General features: G+C 40.1%; 1 protein-coding gene across 16 annotated transcripts in view; it reads right to left on the bottom strand.

Annotated features, from left to right (window-relative positions):
- Positions 1-870: 870 nt before the first annotated feature.
- LOC123516753 (tyrosine-protein phosphatase non-receptor type 9-like) overlaps positions 871-19,055 on the bottom strand; it is a 77,062-nt gene continuing 58,877 nt past the window's right edge. For 10 of the 16 annotated variants that reach the window (XM_045276372.1, XM_045276366.1, XM_045276374.1 and 7 more), the window contains 11 exons: positions 11,251-11,366; positions 9,885-10,002; positions 8,980-9,210; positions 8,644-8,778; positions 7,852-8,091; positions 7,143-7,413; positions 6,432-6,630; positions 5,019-5,179; positions 4,374-4,603; positions 3,372-3,579; positions 871-2,097 (listed from right to left, as the gene is read on the bottom strand). In XM_045276372.1, coding sequence (XP_045132307.1) covers positions 1,871-2,097; positions 3,372-3,579; positions 4,374-4,603; positions 5,019-5,179; positions 6,432-6,630; positions 7,143-7,413; positions 7,852-8,091; positions 8,644-8,778; positions 8,980-9,210; positions 9,885-10,002; positions 11,251-11,366 — 2,136 coding nt within the window. In that variant the 3' untranslated portion in view covers positions 871-1,870. Of the gene's footprint in view, positions 2,692-3,371; positions 3,580-4,373; positions 4,604-5,018; positions 5,180-6,431; positions 6,631-7,142; positions 7,414-7,851; positions 8,092-8,643; positions 8,779-8,979; positions 9,211-9,884; positions 10,003-11,250; positions 11,367-13,607; positions 13,632-13,793; positions 13,816-19,055 lie in introns of those variants that run through there. The other 6 variants (XM_045276364.1, XM_045276369.1, XM_045276368.1 and 3 more) reach the window with 3 other exon arrangements.

Here is a 19,055-nt window from a genome sequence, read left to right as displayed (position 1 = left end):
AAAATGAGTACTATACTGCACCAATGCTAATTGGTTAATGTAATGAGATATAACTAACCCTTTATAAAAAACTGTGAATCACGCAAAGAAGTGGGCATTAATGCAATCCTAAATACTATAATGGACAGCTTATAAACTTACAATTACCAGATGTTGCAGCTTACCTGCAAAACTTAACAGGTATTCAAGTATAGCTTTCCACTTTAACTTACTTTCTTCAGAGCCACTTCCTCATGCTGCACAAAGAAAACTAAGGACAGAAAGCTTTGAGGAGCAAACCTGAGATTGAGAGATTTAGCCAAAATAATATTTGTTAAGACCTGATGCAAGCCTTCCCATGTTCCTGTGTTCTGACTGCCATCTCAGGCTCATGTTATTACTATTATTATTATTTTTTTATTTCTTTTTGTACTAATGAGAGGACAAGAATTAACGAGTATGCATGTACTCATAATTTCCAAAGAAAATCTTGTCACTGGGTGGCAGCCCTCAGCCTGCAGGTAGGCAAACAGCTGGTCCAGCTTGCAATGGCTGGCCCACACTCAGGGACTGGAAGGCACCCTTGCCAATGACTTGACTTGTGTAGCAGAACTCCTGCAATTATTGCTACTATTTCCCTGCTGCCGCTGCTGCACAGTACATCTGGCACAAGGTCTCCTGGGCTGAGGTAGGCTTGCAGGCTGGAGCATTGTAGGACAGTGAAGCAGTAATGAGTAACATTTTGTTTCCACTCATAGTAACAACTATCCCTCAACACAAAAAAGACTGAGTAACACACAAGTAATTTTTGTGTAATTGAAATGACTTGTTTGTTTACTTTTAAATAGCAGAAAATAAGATGTAATAATTAATAAGGCTCAAAACAATACCTGATCATTTTTTTTATTCAGCCACTGTCATTTTCAAATGAAAATATCACACGATTCCATTTCAAGTTGACAAAACATCAGTAAAATTCGATCAATAACATCAAACTATAATTATACAGAAATATAGATATGCATGATTAATACTTTAGTATTGTCATCCTTTTTATATATATCATTGACAGAATGAAATAAATTTGAAGCATTTTTGTGAAGAAAATGGTGAAAAATATAAATGTACCATTCTGCCTGATGTAATATGAATCTCTTACATGAGTATAAGAAGTAAGACATACAAAGTTATTTTTGATATTATCACTGGAATAAATATTACCCTAATTTTGAAAAAATACTGGAGATTTCAAAATGACTGGCACCTAAACAATTATATTTTGTACCTTCATCCACGACTGTGGTGCAGCGCCGGCTGCCTCCGAGGCTGCTGGCCCTCGGCCTCCTGGAATGGTGGTCACTGTGTCCCTGGTTGTAAAATACCAAAAGGGCCAATGCAAATAATGTGTTTCAGGTTGAACTGATATTTATAATAATGAGAACACTGTATATTTTAGCAACAAATTTTTATGGTGTGGAGTTTACACTATTTTTCTGATATGTGCACCATTCCACAGAAAGAGAAGGCATATAGTAAACAAATATTTTCAACCATGTGCATGTTTTTATACATTCTATTTCTGTTTCACAATAGTCAGCACTCACACAACAACACTCATCAGCACCTGGTGGCTAAGGAAGGTACCCTGCCTTCAGCACACTGGATGACAAAGTGTACTTCTACTGAGAATTTGTCCTCCACATTACCACAACTCTTTAACTTTGCCTCAGTATTAGCACAATCACAAATCTGTTCACTGTGTGCCTCAGAGCAAAAGGTCCACTAAAGTCTTTGAACACAACAACAGTCTTCAAGGCATCTGGACTGCTATTTGTGACATTTTTTTCCATTGCATTCTACCTCACCTCTAGAAACTCAGATGGCAGTATCATTAATCACTTTCTGATCCATCTTCTTCAAAACCTGTGAGATCAACTTCCACTAATTTTCCATTATGGAGTGCATATTCCAGGAGAGCCAGGTGACAAAAGACATATTGATCAGGCATCTGGATGGAGTATGCTCGCTGGGACCGGATCTTCTCTACTGTCCCTTTCACGTCTATGGTACCAGTTTCTTCTAAGCGTCGTATACATATATCAAGGGTGCAAAATGTTCCTGAAATGGACATTATTGATATGAGAAAAACTGAAATAAACAAAAATAATCTAGCACTACATACCAGGCTGTGATTATCTTCAAATGGAAGAAACTTGGATAAAAATGTCACCTTTGATCAGGCTACCAGCCATCACCACCCATATTTACCTGTGTGCATAATATATAATCAACATTCACTGAATCTCAGATATTACTATACTGTCAAAACAAACTCAAGATAGATAAATAACCTATCAGCCAGAAGGATCTTCCTTCCCAACGTGTCTTAGAGGTTGCCAGACAAAACCTCTATGGCAGGAAAAAGTGGACAGATCGTATCTACGTAGAGAGGGTATTGGGAACATGTGGCTCATTGGGAAGTGTTGCCATATACCATATTACCTAAAATACACTAGAAAAAAACACTAATTGCCACAGATGAATGTACATAAGCAAAACACAGGATACAAGTGTTTTATTTTCTCCAGTAAAACCACTTTTGAGACTTCCGGAAGTAACTTCTAAATCTCTCCCAATAGTATTTTGAACAAGTTGTTCTGAAGCAAATTTTCCCTTATGTGGAGTGGAAGCTGCTGGCTGCTTATCCTCATCCTAGGAATGAGAGGAAGAGGAATGATTATTTTTCCCTGTAGCCATCACTAAGGATTGCAGGACACCAAGTCTTAAAAGGAGACAATATTGTGAGGGAAGCATGTTTGCAAGCCCAAAAATTTGTAGGGAAATTTGATATAAAGTCTGCAGAATACACGTCAACTATAGACACCATTCATCCTCTGTGTTGCATCAAATGTCTATGCTGCCCAGCTTTAGGGGTTGAAGGTTGTGATAGTAGCAAAAGAGTGTGAACAAAATGCTGTACACACCTGTGATCCCTTTAGAGCCAAAGACTGATTGACTCTTGCTGCCTACACATTGCTTCATAGGCTAAATGGCAGCTTTAGTTTTGTCGCAGAGATGAACAATATTTAAAGCACCTAATGAAAATTTAGTTTTCTTCGAAAGGTAAAACTATGCAAATATAATCACGAAGACAAAAAAGATAACCAAGTAGGAGTCATATTTTGGACACATAACTCAACAAACACTATGAAAACATCAATGAAACTTCAGTGTTGAAAGATAGTATAGTTATGCTATAGATTTCTTTAAGAGAAAATGATCTTCTCAATCACATCCCCCATCCCCCACTAGACAGTACTCTCACCTTACCTCATTCCTATATCTTGACACATTAGGAATTCTGGCTAATATATAAATGTATGGATGCTTACCTGTTCTCCCTATTCCAGCAGAACAGTGAACTACAATTGGTGGTCCCAGAGGATGACCTGTCCAAGAGCTCCCATATGCTGCTGTCAAGCGAGCTTGAGACTCTCGTACATATCCCAAAAATTCTAGCATGGCCATGGCTGAATCTGGCACACCATAGTCTGGCCAGGACGTGAACTGCATGTGTTCCACTCTTCTCTCTTCTCCACTCTGTGGATAAAACACATTATTATACTTGAGATTCTTTTACATATTGTTACATTTGTAAATAAATGCACTGGATTTTCATCACATGCACCTTCAGAATATGTAAATTTGTACACACACACACACACACACACACACACACACACTAGTAGTGGACACAGTGGTCCTTTTCTCACTGGTTCTACTCAACTGAGATGCACCTCAAGACTGTGAATATGGGCTAGCCTATTGTTCTATAAATGAATAGGCTTATTATCAGTCTTTTCCCATTAAATCCTGGCTTTTCTAGCTTCTTACACACTGGCAATTGTATCCTGATTAAATCTCACTGGTTACAATATTACCATTCCACAAAGATCCTAATGTATTCACTTCAAAATCATATGACCACCAACATTACATCACTGCACAAAGTGGTTTAAACTATGTTGCATAAGCCATAAGGCATCTGGCTGTCCTGCACATCTCTCTTCTACAGTTATGTGCCTGTAAAGTGAGCTGCTTACAAACTTCCTGAGGTACAATTTTATATATTTTTGCCCATGCATGGTATATTACTCTTATCCCATATTGCAGACATTTATATGCCCTTCAGTGTAACACCACACTCTGTATTCAAATTTCTTAACATGCCCAAACAACATGAATCCCAGTTTAACTAGATAATTTTTCCAAAGTTCAAACCTCTCAGACATGTTACATTTTTCATTTGCAACTGTACAATAAACGGAATATTTAATTTTCGTATGCATGAGGAACTTTTAATGTCAGAAGCTGGAAAAGAGGTTTCAACTAACCACAGTGTCTACAATGGTAAGCGCTGTGACGATGTAATCATGGTAGTTGTAGACGTGAGTGTTGGTAATGGTAAAATGTGAATGGGAGACACTACTGTCCTGTTCCAGTGGCCAGTACTGTCCACATTTGGTGCGACCACGTTCTACCGCTCTCGTCGTCATCACTACAACACAAACCCGTTGCTCCCAGATCATCCGCCAAAAGTCCCCAAATGTTCCAGGCAGAGGACCTAATGGAAAGATATATATATATACATAGATGTACAAGACTATACATACTATATGAAATTGTGTTACTGGATCTTTCTGATAAATGTAATAATTAGTTTTAGAGATACCTTAATTTGATAAATGTTTTACTAGTTTCAAATAATTTTCACAATCTTCAAATAATCACTTTTCAGAAAACGATGAAGCATATCTATAAGACAATATGGATGAAGGAAAGGAAAAAACTATTACTAAAATGTTTATAGAAAATCTGTAAACAAAAGAAGAATGAAGGAGAGAGAGAGAGAGAGAGAGAGAGAGAGAGAGAGAGAGAGAGAGAGAGAGAGAGAGAGAGAGAGAGAGAGAGAGAGAGAGAAAATTTTTTTTCTCTTCTTTTTAGAAGTGGTAGTGACTTCTTGACTGAAATTTCCCTACCTTGGGTAGATATGAAAGCCCTTTTTTGTTTATATCCATCAACATAATTTGCATTAATATAATCAGTGTGTCCTTCTTCATCCTCAGCTGCCAGCACAACTCGAGTGCTGTCAAAGCACAGGACATCAGTGTATCGGTTTTTGACCTGGTTGCACCTTTTTCTGTAAAAGAAATTTCACCTTTTTTACTCATTGGAACATATTACTGCAGTTGATTGAGATCAATTATTTCAGAAAGTTGTTTCATAGTGTGTAATGACATACTGCACAAGACAAAATGATAGTCAGTTCAGTTACAGTAAATACCCCTATGGGAAAACTTTACCAGATGACTATTGGGAAGAAAAGACTACCTAATTAACTTGAATTCCCTACAGCATGCACGAAACACTGTTAATTCATCAACACACACAACTGATGTAGTTAATCAACTTTGTAGCAAAAAAGTGTAATAGATTACCATAACACATAGTTCTATTTTCTAGAAAACCAAGATTATTCAAACTATTGTAACATAACTAAGAAAAGCCTCAATGTAAACAAACAGTTTTTGGCAAGGAGTAGTCCCAAGCCACCTGTGGCTCTCTTGATGATCTACAACACTATCACTACACTACTGCACCACTGCATTTTCTCGGTGACAAGATGTCGAAGTGTTATGATCATCTTCATTCTTGTGGAAAGTGGTTTGCTCCTTTCTGTCATGCTCTAAGGTTTCCCTTACTAGACTGGTGATCAAGAGAATACCTGCATGGTCTAAAAAAATAACCTTTTGAACACCATGTTACAAAGGTCATTCAATAAATATTTTCCGGATAAGTAATTTCTGAGCTGGAGATACTAACGTGGAGTAGCCACCTTAGCCATGAGAGCATGTCTCATAAGCTGTAAGACAGTGAACAGGTGATTAGGAACAGATTATTCCATTGTACAATGATTCCTAAGAGGGAAAAAAGTTTGTTCCTGAACATTTTGGATCTGGAACAGCATTTAGGAACTTCAGTTCAAGAACCTAGATTCTACTGTATATACAAATGTAAGAGACTTAACGCAATAACCTTGCATTAAGCATTCCAGAATTAACAAGAAAGTCAAACTTAACCCTTTAAATCCTTGTACTTGGGAAACTCACAAAGCTATTAGAAATTAAAACATGGAGAGGCTTTCCCTTCTATAGGAACTAAAAAGATGTAATGTAAGAGACTTAACGCAATAACCTTGCATTAAGCATTCCAGAATTAACAAGAAAGTCAAACTTAACCCTTTAAATCCTTGTACTTGGGAAACTCACAAAGCTATTAGAAATTAAAACATGGAGAGGCTTTCACTTCCATAGGAACTAAAAAGATTACACCTTCATGCAAGTTTTGTCCTTGTTAGTATTAGTACTGCCACAGCAGAAGTGGTTCTGTACCTAGAATTTTCAAAGGTTCCCTCAGGCGGACGGCTCTTAATTTGTGTGTAATCATGATAGAGGCCTTGCCGTCCCTTGTCCCTCAAGTACCGCACAAACTCCTCTAGGGTAAGGCCTCGGCCATCATCATAGTGAAGGCTGTCGTCGTCGCTGAACCCACTACTGCCACTGCTGGGTGGAGCCAGTGGGGAGCCTCGACCTACAAAAGGAAACATGTGATGACCTTGTGATAAGTAAAAGTGGAATCTAAAACAACTCAAAGGCTTGTTATATGTATTGCCACTCCTCAGAGAGAGAGAGAGAGAGAGAGAGAGAGAGAGAGAGAGAGAGAGAGAGAGAGAGAGAGAGAGAGAGAGAGAGAGAGAGAGAGAGAGAGAGAGAGAGAGAAAGGCTAAAAAATATTTATTTTCTGAGTATAAACTACCTAAAACATTCTGTACAGCAAGCAACAATAGAGATGGTTCACTGTAATTTCCATCTCTTTTACTAACCTTTATAATTCAAATAATTCCCATTTTATATCAATCTGGTTGTAATATAATATTGATTATTTATTTATTTTATATTAAAATAGATTAACTAATTTCCTATTTATTTCAACACACACACACACATGATTTTTCCAAACTTCCTTTTTATCAGCTAATTTGGAGAGAATGTAGGTATAATAGTAATACTTGAAATATATAATAATGAATATGAAGTACAAACCACTAATCCTGCCAGATTCATGCACAACATGGCCATTGAGGTGAGTAGTGTCTTGAATCTCTGGTCCTGGGGAACACTCTCCCTTCAGTGAATGGGTTGTGTCCTCTTCTTTCCTTTTGCATTCATTGGCTGAATCATCAACTTCTATGTCATTAAGGCCAGATAATCTGCCATCCTGAGCTTCAACATTTTCTTCAAGGTCATCTTCATCATTACTATCATGAGAGAAGCTTTTCTCACAACAACTAACTTCATCTTCACTGAAGTCACACTGCAATAGAAATGGATGCAGACGTTACACAAACTAATCATTAAAACAAAAAGTGATAAAAATGAACTTTCAAGTATAAAAACTTGGCTGACAGATGTGACCAACATTCTTGACATTTCCTAACTTGTAACCCTTTTGCATATTATCAAACTGTTTTTGTTGCAAGATTCCTTTGATCGCAATGTAAATAATGATGTAAACAAAGATATAGATACAGATAAAAATGTAAATAAAGATCTAGAATTATCAATTTATTTATCTAAAACATCAATATAGTTACTATGAGTATCAGAATTTTGGATTTATTGATTATCAGGCAATAAATTTACATATTGCCAGTTATTGATTATTACCAGTTATCGCCGATAAGGATATCGCTATCAATTTACTGGTTATCGTGATCATTTGCTATTGCACCTGGTTATGCAGTTAACCCACCTGCTCTACAGAGCTGCTTGGATCCTGGTCTCCAAAGGGCACCATGCTGGGGTTGTCGTCACTTGATTCAACCCGGTTGAGCCCTGAGTGGAGGGTAGGGGGTGGTGCTGGCTCACACACAGTTGAGGGGTCCCGGTTGGTCATGGAGGTCTGGCACTTTTTAAGCCAGGCTTTGTGGTCTGTGGTGAGGTTCCCACCGAGCTCCACTGGCATACACTTTACAGGGATATGGTTACTAAGCTGGAAATAAGAGAAGAAAAGTAAACTTAATAAAGCAATCATGTGGTGATTGTTCTGTAATATTATAATACAGTTATCATCATCTGTGATGGTCATAACATATTTCATGGCATCCCAGCAAAACTTTTTTCTTACCTCTCCCTCTCTCTCTTTTTTCTATCTTGAACCATCCCTAGGTTATTATTCCATTACTCTAACTGACCATTTGAAATCAGGTCAGCACATGACATGCCTTATCAATGTGTGTGTTTTTTTTGTTTTTTTTTCTCACAAATTTTGTTAAAAAATTGTCACATTTGGTTTGCTCCCTAATACATTATATTATCATGTTATTTTCATGCTGCCTAGCATCATTATATCTATTCCAAAGACAATGAGTATGCAAAGTGTTTTAAAAATCTGTATAGAATATTTTCTTAATATAAACAAAGACAACAGATTGAACAGAGATCTGCTGCCTTGTTAACCAAAGATCTTCATATTCTATATAGGAATACTGATTTCACTAAGAACAATGAGTGCTCCATTATGAAATATGCAGCTTCCTCTTACCTCAGGTAAGGAGACAGTGTACACTCGGTCCCGCAGCTTCTCTCTCACAAACAATCGCAGCACCTTGAAGGGAGCACGGAACCAGAGTGGTGCTGTCACTATGAGCACCTTTTTGAGGCGTGCAGGATAGCCTCCCTAGGAGAAAATAAATTTTCATTATATATCTCATGTGCATCTATACAGAAAGAGTGGAAGAACATGAAAACCTTAAGACAGTACGTACTAATACAATGGAAGCTGTATATGCAAAAAGTGTTCTTACAACAAGCATCATATAGAGATGTGTACATTTCAACATGGTATTGGAATGCAACATTCTTGAATTTAACAACATACCTTCAATAAAGTGAGAATCTTTTGCGACAACTGGTAATCAAAGTTTTGGTAAGCTGATTCAGTCATATCATATATAAAGACAAGGCCACATCTTTGTGTCTCTGTGGATTCCAAGGCGGCATCCAACTGGTACACAACTCCCTGCAGAGTGGTCTGCTGTGTGGTGGCTCGGGGGTCATGCAGCCGTGCAGTGAACACAGCAATAGCAGCACCACTCTCGTCACGCACAGGCTGATGAGAGGAGAAGCTTCCTTAGGTCATCATTCTTGGTAAGAAGGTTGATATGGATATCAGTGTGTGTTGTAAAGATGGCATTCTAGAATGAGAGCCATCCTCTCCTTCACAGTACAGTAAAACTCTATAACTCCAAACACCATTAATTCAGATTTCCCAATAGTCCAAATTTTTTTTAAGGTGGAATGAAAAAAATGTAATCTATGGCCAAAATTAGTTCCCTGTGCAAATTCAAACCAGGTGCCAGAAGCACCATAGTGGCAAGGGATGTAAGTAGACACTGTCACTAATTAGGATTAGTGGGATTAACAACTATTTTTGGGCATCTGATGGGTGATGTACTGGGTTGGTCAATGACCAACCCAGTGATGTAAAAAAAAATCAAACAAGTACATATAGTATATCAATAATACCATCCATAGCAGTAATCCTATTCTGCTAAGAATTAAGTGAAGTGGTGGAAGTGCCATAACATGGGATGATAAATGGAACATCAAAACAATGAGGCAGCAACCTACATAATCATATGCAAATACCTACCTCTCACAATTTGCAACCTGTATATCAATTTTGGTCTACCAATATGCATGGGAAATATCTGGCATAATAAGACTTTACCTTGCAATATCAACATAATATAAACAACTATCAAGAATGAAACATGGACTCACAAGAATGGTAAATTTTCCAGTGGATAGTTCAGTCAGCAGTGGGTCACAAGTGGGGTTGAGGTTCACTAGTCCCTCTCTGTGTCTTGTGGATTCGTGTTGCTCATATAAACTTACGGCTCTGAAATGGTGATATGTATCAGATGCAAGCGGCTGGAGGAGAGAGAGAGAGAGAGAGAGAGAGAGAGAGAGAGAGAGAGAGAGAGAGAGAGAGAGAGAGAGAGAGAGAGAGAGAGAGAGAGAGAGAGAGAGGTGGGGGGGGGGGGATTAATACTTATCCTTGTGGCACCCCACTGATTACCTGACCGTCCTCAGATTTACTCCATCTTGGTCGTCTCCATCAACTCCAATCCATCTTCCATCCAACTGAACCTCACCTTGCCCATCTCAGCATGGCCTGACTGCTAACCCCATCTCCCACCTCAGCATATCTCTCCCTCTCTCACACCCCTTACTCATCCAGCCATTTCTCACCTCCTCCTGCCCTCCATTCTCAAACTTCACCTCACCTTCCTCACCATGCCACATCTCCTTCACCCAGTGCTACCAGGTTGGCAAATTTCTATCTTTCATTGGGGTAAAAAACTGATGGTGAGCTGGCGGTTCATTTGCCGGATTTCTGTCATGCATGATTTTTTTGGGGGACACATTATCCTTACTCTCAAAGTGATCTTCAGTTAACTAGGATGTGTTCAGAAGAATATTCTTGTTTATACTCAGCTGCTGATGATTAAAATTTTTGCACTCAGTTGCTAATGGTGTTCCTTAACCTCCCTCAGCCTGAGTCAGAGTCATTCCCTTCCCATCTCTCCACCTTTATATTCTTGTCTCTCCCATCCCTCTGTATCTCCTTCCTTCTCCCTCTCCTTATCTTTGCTCATGTGAAGTGAAAAGGGTATATGGCCTCCTCTCCTATTCTCCATCTTTAGAGAATGTGTAATGTATAACCATTCTGTCTGAACATCAGGATTAAATACCTTCCCTGACATATCTCATCAAGTTTTTGTTAAAGCAATGATTCAAAACTTTTCTATTTCATTCAAAATACTTCTACAATTCATGTAGTAAACTCTTCAGCTATTCTTTGCCTTTGTTGAGCCAGTTACCTTTCTACTAGATTTAACTCATTTATACTCCCTTTCATCAGCACAAATCCTTCCTCCCTGATGATTAAGTATTTCTCATTACAGACTGGTAAGGAACAAGCACAAGGAATTACACCAAATTTATGGGAAGCAATTTTGTAGCTTAATGCACTAATATTTTGATTCTTAAGATGTTGAAAGTTGAGCTTTTCAAGGGTAAGGTGGTGCTGCAGCTGCTGCTTATGGGTTTTTATTATCTAACAGCTACAAATTATTAAACTTACCTAGGAACATCAAATTTCCTGGCCATAAGAAACTTGACTGCTGTGTTCCATGACAAAGGCCCCACGTTTCTGGACCGGCGCAGCTCATTCACTTTTTCCACGAATTCTTTGGTTGCCTGTAAGAAGAGCATGAAAATATCCTAATTATATTCCATATCTATTTTCCATTTTTACTTGTATTTCAGATATAGAGCATACATACATTATTAAAGGAGACATACTCTGTTCTCTATAATTTCTAAAACTAATAACTAATAAAATCTATTATAGCTATCTCCACTACCTACTAACATGTCATATATATGTTGCATGATGAGTAAAAATCACTTCAACTAAGATAACTGATAAAAAAAGCTTTCAAGTACAACAGATGCAAACATGTACATTAACACATTAACGATATCAAACACTATAAGTACAGTCACAACGACAATCACTGAGAGAGAGAGAGAGAGAGAGAGAGAGAGAGAGAGAGAGAGAGAGAGAGAGATGACGCGGAAACGAAAACTGCGGCGTCACAACTCAACATACAGGTTTCTGTCTTCCACTACATATGCATCGTGCGTGTCTGCTACACACACACACACACACACACACACACACACACACACACACACACACACACACACACACACACACACAAACAACAGCAGAAGCAACAAATGCATGTCTGCAAGTCTCGTGGGCGTCGCCGTTGCCATGACGACGACTACCCACGCCCTCACTTGCCGCCAAAGGACCACCCACGTCCCATCCCCATCCTGTCACTATATACGCATATCACACACACACACGTTCTTCAAATCGCGTGAGAACAAAACAACAGCAGGAAGTACTGAAGCATGCTAAAGCTCAGCCAATAACTTAGTCGCACTCTCCACTGCATCATAAAAAAAGAAGAAAATCTCTACTAAACGGATATAATTATCAATATATATATATATATATATATATATATATATATATATATATATATATATATATATATATATATATATATATATATTTTTTTTCCAAAAGTGCCTCACTCGCGTTTTCACCCACGGGGCCTGCGTACAATGGGACTCAGTGCATCGTCATCTCTAATTAAAAGAGCACAGGACATCATCACTGGACGTCCGCATAAACCCACCTTGTACCATCCTATTCCACTTAGACGTGCACAAGTGGTAAAGCATCCTGTCTCTTGGAAAGTCTGGTGTGGGATGTGGCGATCAGAAGCGTAGAGTGAAGGCAGGTGTGTCTCGGCTCAAGGAAGAGGAAACAACCATGGACACTTCTAAAGGATGCTGCAACGCGTCTTTCACACCGCTTTGTTATGTTTTATGAGCGCGACTACAGAGAGAGAGAGAGAGAGAGAGAGAGAGAGAGAGAGAGAGAGAGAGAGAGAGAGAGAGAGAGAGAGAGAGAGAGAGAGAGTGTCAGTCATCGTACTGAATGTTTTGAATGTCCATGGTTTGTGTTTCCGGTACAAGTTTAATTTTTCAATTTCTTGTGTTCGTCATCATTGAATCTTGACAATAAGTAAATAAATAAACAAATAAATTGAATCAGCAAAAAAAAAAAAAAAAAAAAAAAAAAAACACCTACACACACACACACACACGATCCCCAGGCAGGCCGAATGATGAGGGATGGACACTGTTGTCACTGAGTGTGGGGGTTTCGGTTGGCGGCGTGGGAAGACTAAGTGCGTTAGGACGAATCTTGTTTCAAATTCTTGTAGTATGTATGTCTTCTCTGAATCATGTGTGTGTGTGTGTGTGTGTGTGTGTGTGTGTGTTCGGTCTTTTAAACAAGATACAATACATTCGCTATAACTAAAGCACTGTAAGACGCTAAATAGTAAACACACACTTCCCAAACAGGCGTCATCGAGTCACAAGCCAGACATAAAACATTCCGTGCAACACAATCCGCATGGAGGGAAAACGAGAGGTGGTAGGGTGAGATGAGGGAGGCTCCATCATGCTGTCCACGTGCACTGCCTCCTTCCCCACACCTCATGAGAAGGCGGAAGTAAGGAGAAGGAAACGCTTGGTGCTGAAAGGGGAAAAATGTGGGAGTGGAAAGTAGGGAGGAGAAGGGAGAGGAGAAAGGGAATGCTACTGCGAGAGGACAAACGAACCAGTAATGTAACAATATCCAGGCGTACACAGCAGAAATAAAGACTATGAGTGTGTGTGGATGTAACAGAAAAGTGCTCAGACTGATGATATTGGGTGGAGGTAGTGTGGTGTGGAAGGTAAGACGGTGGAATGCAGCAGGAAGGGGGGTATTAAAGAGGGCAAAACTCAGGGATACCAAGTAGAGGGACACGAGACACGGAGAGAGCCAGGTAGGAAGAAAGTACTTACCTTTTTGTGGTTAGTCCTCATAGCCTGCAAGATAGGGACGCAACACTTTACAATGGGAGCGTGTTAGTCGCACTCTACACACGCCACTAAGTCAACACACACACACTACGGGGTGTTGGCTCCATGGCTCAACACTGAACTCTACTCGCTTCACTACCATCTGTGGGAGAGAGAAAGGTTTCATACCAGTACTTATCCTCTACGTCCCCCCGGCTGCCGTCGCCACTCTGGGCACCACCACCGCAACTCAGGTCACCACCACTGCTAACAACAACAGTATCATCACCAACACTATCACAGTGCGGTGAATGCTGGGTCCTAGCGACTAGCGGCTGCGACACACTCCCGCAAAAGCACACGCACATCCATACTGTGCACTACACAAACTCGCCCGCCACATGCCACGCCGCTGACATTTCAACCACTAGCTCGCGTCAGCTATTAGGATCCCAAGATATACTGTACGTGCACGAGGTCCTGTCTCTCTCTCTCTCTCTCTCTCTCTCTCTCTCTCTCTCTCTCTCTCTCGATATAAATTAGTTTTTTTTTTTCATATTCAAAAGGAAGCCAGTATCATCCAAAGCAGAGAGAGAGAGAGAGAGAGAGAGAGAGAGAGAGAGAGAGAGAGAGAGAGAGAGAGAGAGAGAGAGAGAGAGAGAGAGAGAGGGCACTGGTTGCTAAGCTGTGAGAGGCCGGCCGCCCCACACCCGTCTCTGCCTCAACACCACCACCACCACCACCACCATCACCAGCTCCACCAGCACAAGGACAAGGAAGGAGGGAGTACATTATAGAAGCATGGTGTCCAATCTCCAGCCTGTTCTGTCTGCACGCGTCTGAGCCTGAGCCTGTGTTGTGGCAGGTCACACCCTCACCAGGCCATGCAATGTGCGTGTAGGGGAGGGAGGGAGGGATTTCATAGTCCCAACAGTCAGAATGGGGACAACAGCCTGTCAGGTGTACTTTCTCACACCGAAGGAAGATGATGGTCTGGCGAAGAAACGTGTGAGGGAGAATGAACATGTTAACAGTTTTGCTTTTCTCGGCAAAGTATTGACACCACCACTGTAAGTACCAATAACACTAGCAGAAAGAACACTGCCTCCATCGTCCTTATTGACCTTGTGTGGCTGGTGCAACGCCGCCCCCACCCTTCACCCCCGCCCCCCCCAGACGAGGCCTAAACACCGTCCTCCCCTCCGTCCCGCGCCACAACTCGCCACCAGTCTCTACCGATTGCGGTGTCTAAATACTAAAGGAGACACCTCACTATCGTGCAACAAGAACGGATTTAAACCATAAATCTCATAGCAATGGAAAATCAGCTGATCCACCCAGAATCAATGGATCATTCTTGCTGATCTGGTGGGGACGATCTTAAACCTCAAAATATCGTCAATACATACACATCAATGTACACGACTGCTGACTTTTTTTTTTTTGTTATATCGAAAATAGCAATGTAGAGAAAAATTGTGAATGACTAAGGTTTTTCATGCCAGACTTTCTTCAAACATGTTGAGTCTTCAGTCACGGTATGCCACGAGCTTCATGGACTACCGCCCACACTCCCAGGTGTTGAGTACGCCCACTCAGACCAACACAACTCAGCCATCATCAAGCCAGCTAAATAACTGACAAAACTTTAAGCCAAGTGAATATTATTGGTATATTTATACTGAAGAGCTACTGTTCGTTGCAACGCACGAGAAACTGAGGATGTATTTGTTTGTTCATTTATTGTGATGTTGCAGGCGGCTTGGCGGAGTGGTGTCTTGGCTAGTGAGAGTTTAGTGTGGTGGATGGCGTGCCGGTTTCATTTTGTACCAGAAGTGATAAGCCGCCACTGGCTTTACTGGGTACTGCCGCGTGCCACTGAAGAAGACGTGTAAACAATTAATTAAGTCTGGGTGATTGAAAACCTTTCACTTTCATTACCACCATTATATATATATATATATATATATATATATATATATATATATATATATATATATATATATATATATATATATATATATATATATATATATATATATATATATATATATATATATATATATATATATATATATATATATATATATATATATATATATATATATATATATATATAACACACACACACACACACACACACACACACACACACAGTCCGGTAGCTCAGTGGTTAGAGCGCTGGCTTCACAAGCCAGAGGACCGGGGTTCGATTCCCCGGCCGGGTGGAGATATTTGGGTGTGTCTCCTTTCACGTGTAGCCCCTGTTCACTTAGCAGTGAGTAAGTACGGGATGTAAATCGAGGAGTTGTGACCTTGTTGTCCCGGTGTGTGGTGTGTGCCTGGTCTCAGGCCTATCCGAAGATCAGAAATAATGAGCTCTGAGCTCGTTCCGTAGGGTAACGTCTGGCTGTCTCGTCAGAGACTGCAGCAGATCAAACAGTGAAACACACACACACACACACACACACACACACACACACACACACAGTGTAATTTCAAATTATATTTTGTTGGAATTTAAAATAATTATATTCTCAGTATGAGCGGAGCAAAGTCATGTTCCGGTTAACCGTTAGCGGATGTTGCACATTAAGTGTCCCAGTCCAGCCATTGTTATCCAAACGCTTATCTACTCTACAACAAACAAGACTTCATCATTGCAATAACTTTTGATTAAGATCAGGAATTTCTGGAACCTAGTTACTTTCGCATAGGGTATACATTATTCCAAGTTAACTGTTGTTGGTTTCTTCACTAAATGTGTCATTACTATCATGGAGAGGAGAGAGAGAGAGAGAGAAAAAAAAAAAGTTCAGTGATTACCAGGTAGGATATGAGATGCTTCACTGTTCAGTGAGCAGTACTTGCACAAAATATGTACTTTTGAGATACCACATATACCTACTTGACAAATATATAAACAGAGAGTAGACTTTTTCCCCCATCATTCCCTTGAACACACGAGTATATAATTATGTACTGTATACTATGTAGATATAATGTGATGTCATTGAGCTCATGGATGAGGCAAGCTTCTGAAAATCCAACACAAATATCCCATAAACTAGGAAAATCTATTACGCCGGTGTGATAATAACCCATGGCTGCTGGAAGCCCTCCTGAATGCAGCGGCACGCCTCCAGACCGAGATGTCTCACCGTGGCTGACACAATCTTAGTCTGGCGCACCCGTGATGCCTTATCGGTATGATACGTGCACCTTACGGACAGCGTGAGAACAATCTCTATTCTGCAGCCTGAACCACAAAGGTGAAACACTTCACACTCGGGATAAACAGGTAGTTACTCCTTCGTAGTAGACAATTAAATGTGTCACCTCTTCCTCCCCAAAACACGAAAACACACACACACACACACACACACACACACACACACACACACACACACACACACACACAGAGGCCTCCTCCAAGAAGCAGGAGAAAATCAATAAAATAGAACAAGAAGGTAAGGCGAAACGAAGTATTTCCAAGCGTCCATTTGTTCCAGTAATGAACACAGTGGTGCAACCATTACCAACCCTGTGTGCCGTGCTCCATGTGGTGACACCCTAACGATAATAACTCTACGGCAAGATCTAACGAACTGACAATTTACTTTGATAACTCATCATTAGTCATCACCATCAAGGCAATCACTATAAAATGTCATGACGACAACGATGACGATGATGATGATGATGATGATGATGATGGGAACGCAAACTACAAAATAATAATAACAATATTGTAATAATGATAATAATAATGATAATACCAAAGATAATAATAACAATAGTAATAATGATGATGATAACAACAACAACAATAATAATAATAATAATAATAATAATAATAATAATAACAATAATAATAATAATAATAATAGTAAAAATAATAATGTAATAATGATAATAAAAATAATAAAGATGATGATAATGATGATGATGATAATAATAATAATAATAATAATAATAATAATAATAATAATGATAATAATAAAAATAGCAATAAAAATAATAATAACAACAACGCTAATACATTGGTGGTGACAATAAGGTGTCGATGGTGGTGGAGTATGTGGGTATGAGTGACTGCAAAAGCTAGATTCCATTCCTATACCTCATACACACACACACACACACACGGCCCGGTAGCTCAGTGGTTAGAGCGCTGGCTTCACAAGCCAGATGACCGGGGTTCGATTCCCCGGCCGGGTGGAGATATTTGGGTGTGTCTCCTTTCACGTGTAGCCCCTGTTCACCTAGCAGTGAGTGGGTGCGGGATGTAAATCGAGGAGTTGTGACCTTGTTGTCCCGGTGTGTGCCTGGTCTCAGGCCTATCCCAAGATCGGAAACAATGAGCTCTGAGCTCGTTCCGTAGGGTAACGTCTGGCTGTCTCGTCAGAGACTGCAGCAGATCAAACAGTGAATTACACCGCGCAGTGTAGTGGTTAGCACGCTCGACTCACATTCGAGAGGCCCAGGTTCGAGTCCCGGTAAGTGGCGAGGTAAATGGGCAAGCCTCTTAATGTGTGGCCCCTGTTCACCTAGCAGTAAATAGGTACGGGATGTAACTCGAGGGGTTGTGGCCTCGCTTTCCCGGTGTGTGTTGTGTGTTGATGTGGTCTCCGTCCTACCCGAAGATCGGTCTATGAGGTCTGAGCTCGCTCCGTAATGGGGAAGACTGGCTGGGTGACAGCAGGCGACCGAGGAGGAGGTGAATTACACACACACACACACACACACACACACACACACACACACACACACATGGAGTAGAACTAGAAAAAATAAAAAAGGAAAAGGACTTGGGAGTGACAATGGAAGAAAACAATCAACCAGTAAGCCATATTGATAGAATTTTCAGAGACATAATTTGCTAAGGAATATTGGATTAGCATTTCACTATATGGACAAAGAAATGATGAATAAATTGATAAGTACTAAAATAAGACCTAGATTGGAATATGCAGGAGTTGTGTGGACCCCCCATAAAAAGAAACACATAAGGAAATTGGAGAGACTACAAAAATGGCTACAAGAATGGTTCCAGGGATGACATATTATGAGGAGAGACTAAAAGCTCTGGATCTACCAACCCTGGAACAGAGAAAAGAGAGAGAGGATCTGATACAAGTTTATAAATTGATTAACGGAATGGATCAAGTGGATAATGAGAAACTAATCCTGAGAGAAGAATATGACATTAGAAGCACAAGATCCCATAGTAAGAAACTGAGGAAGGGAAGATGTCTGAGAGATGTTAAAAAATTTAGTTTCCCGCAAACATGTGTTGAGACTTGGAACAGTTTGAGTGAGGAAGTGGTGTCAGCAAAGAGTGTACATAGTTTTAAAGAAAAATTGGATAAGTGTAGATATGGAGACGGGGCCACACGAGCATAAAGACCAGGCCCTGTAAAACTACAACTAGGTAAATACACACACACA

The sequence above is a fragment of the Portunus trituberculatus genome, chromosome 41, assembly GCF_017591435.1.
Source record: "Portunus trituberculatus isolate SZX2019 chromosome 41, ASM1759143v1, whole genome shotgun sequence".
In the NCBI taxonomy this organism is placed as follows: domain Eukaryota; kingdom Metazoa; phylum Arthropoda; class Malacostraca; order Decapoda; family Portunidae; genus Portunus; species Portunus trituberculatus.
The sequence above is the reverse complement of the archived record's forward strand: the minus strand, read 5'-3'. Positions and strand labels throughout refer to the sequence as shown.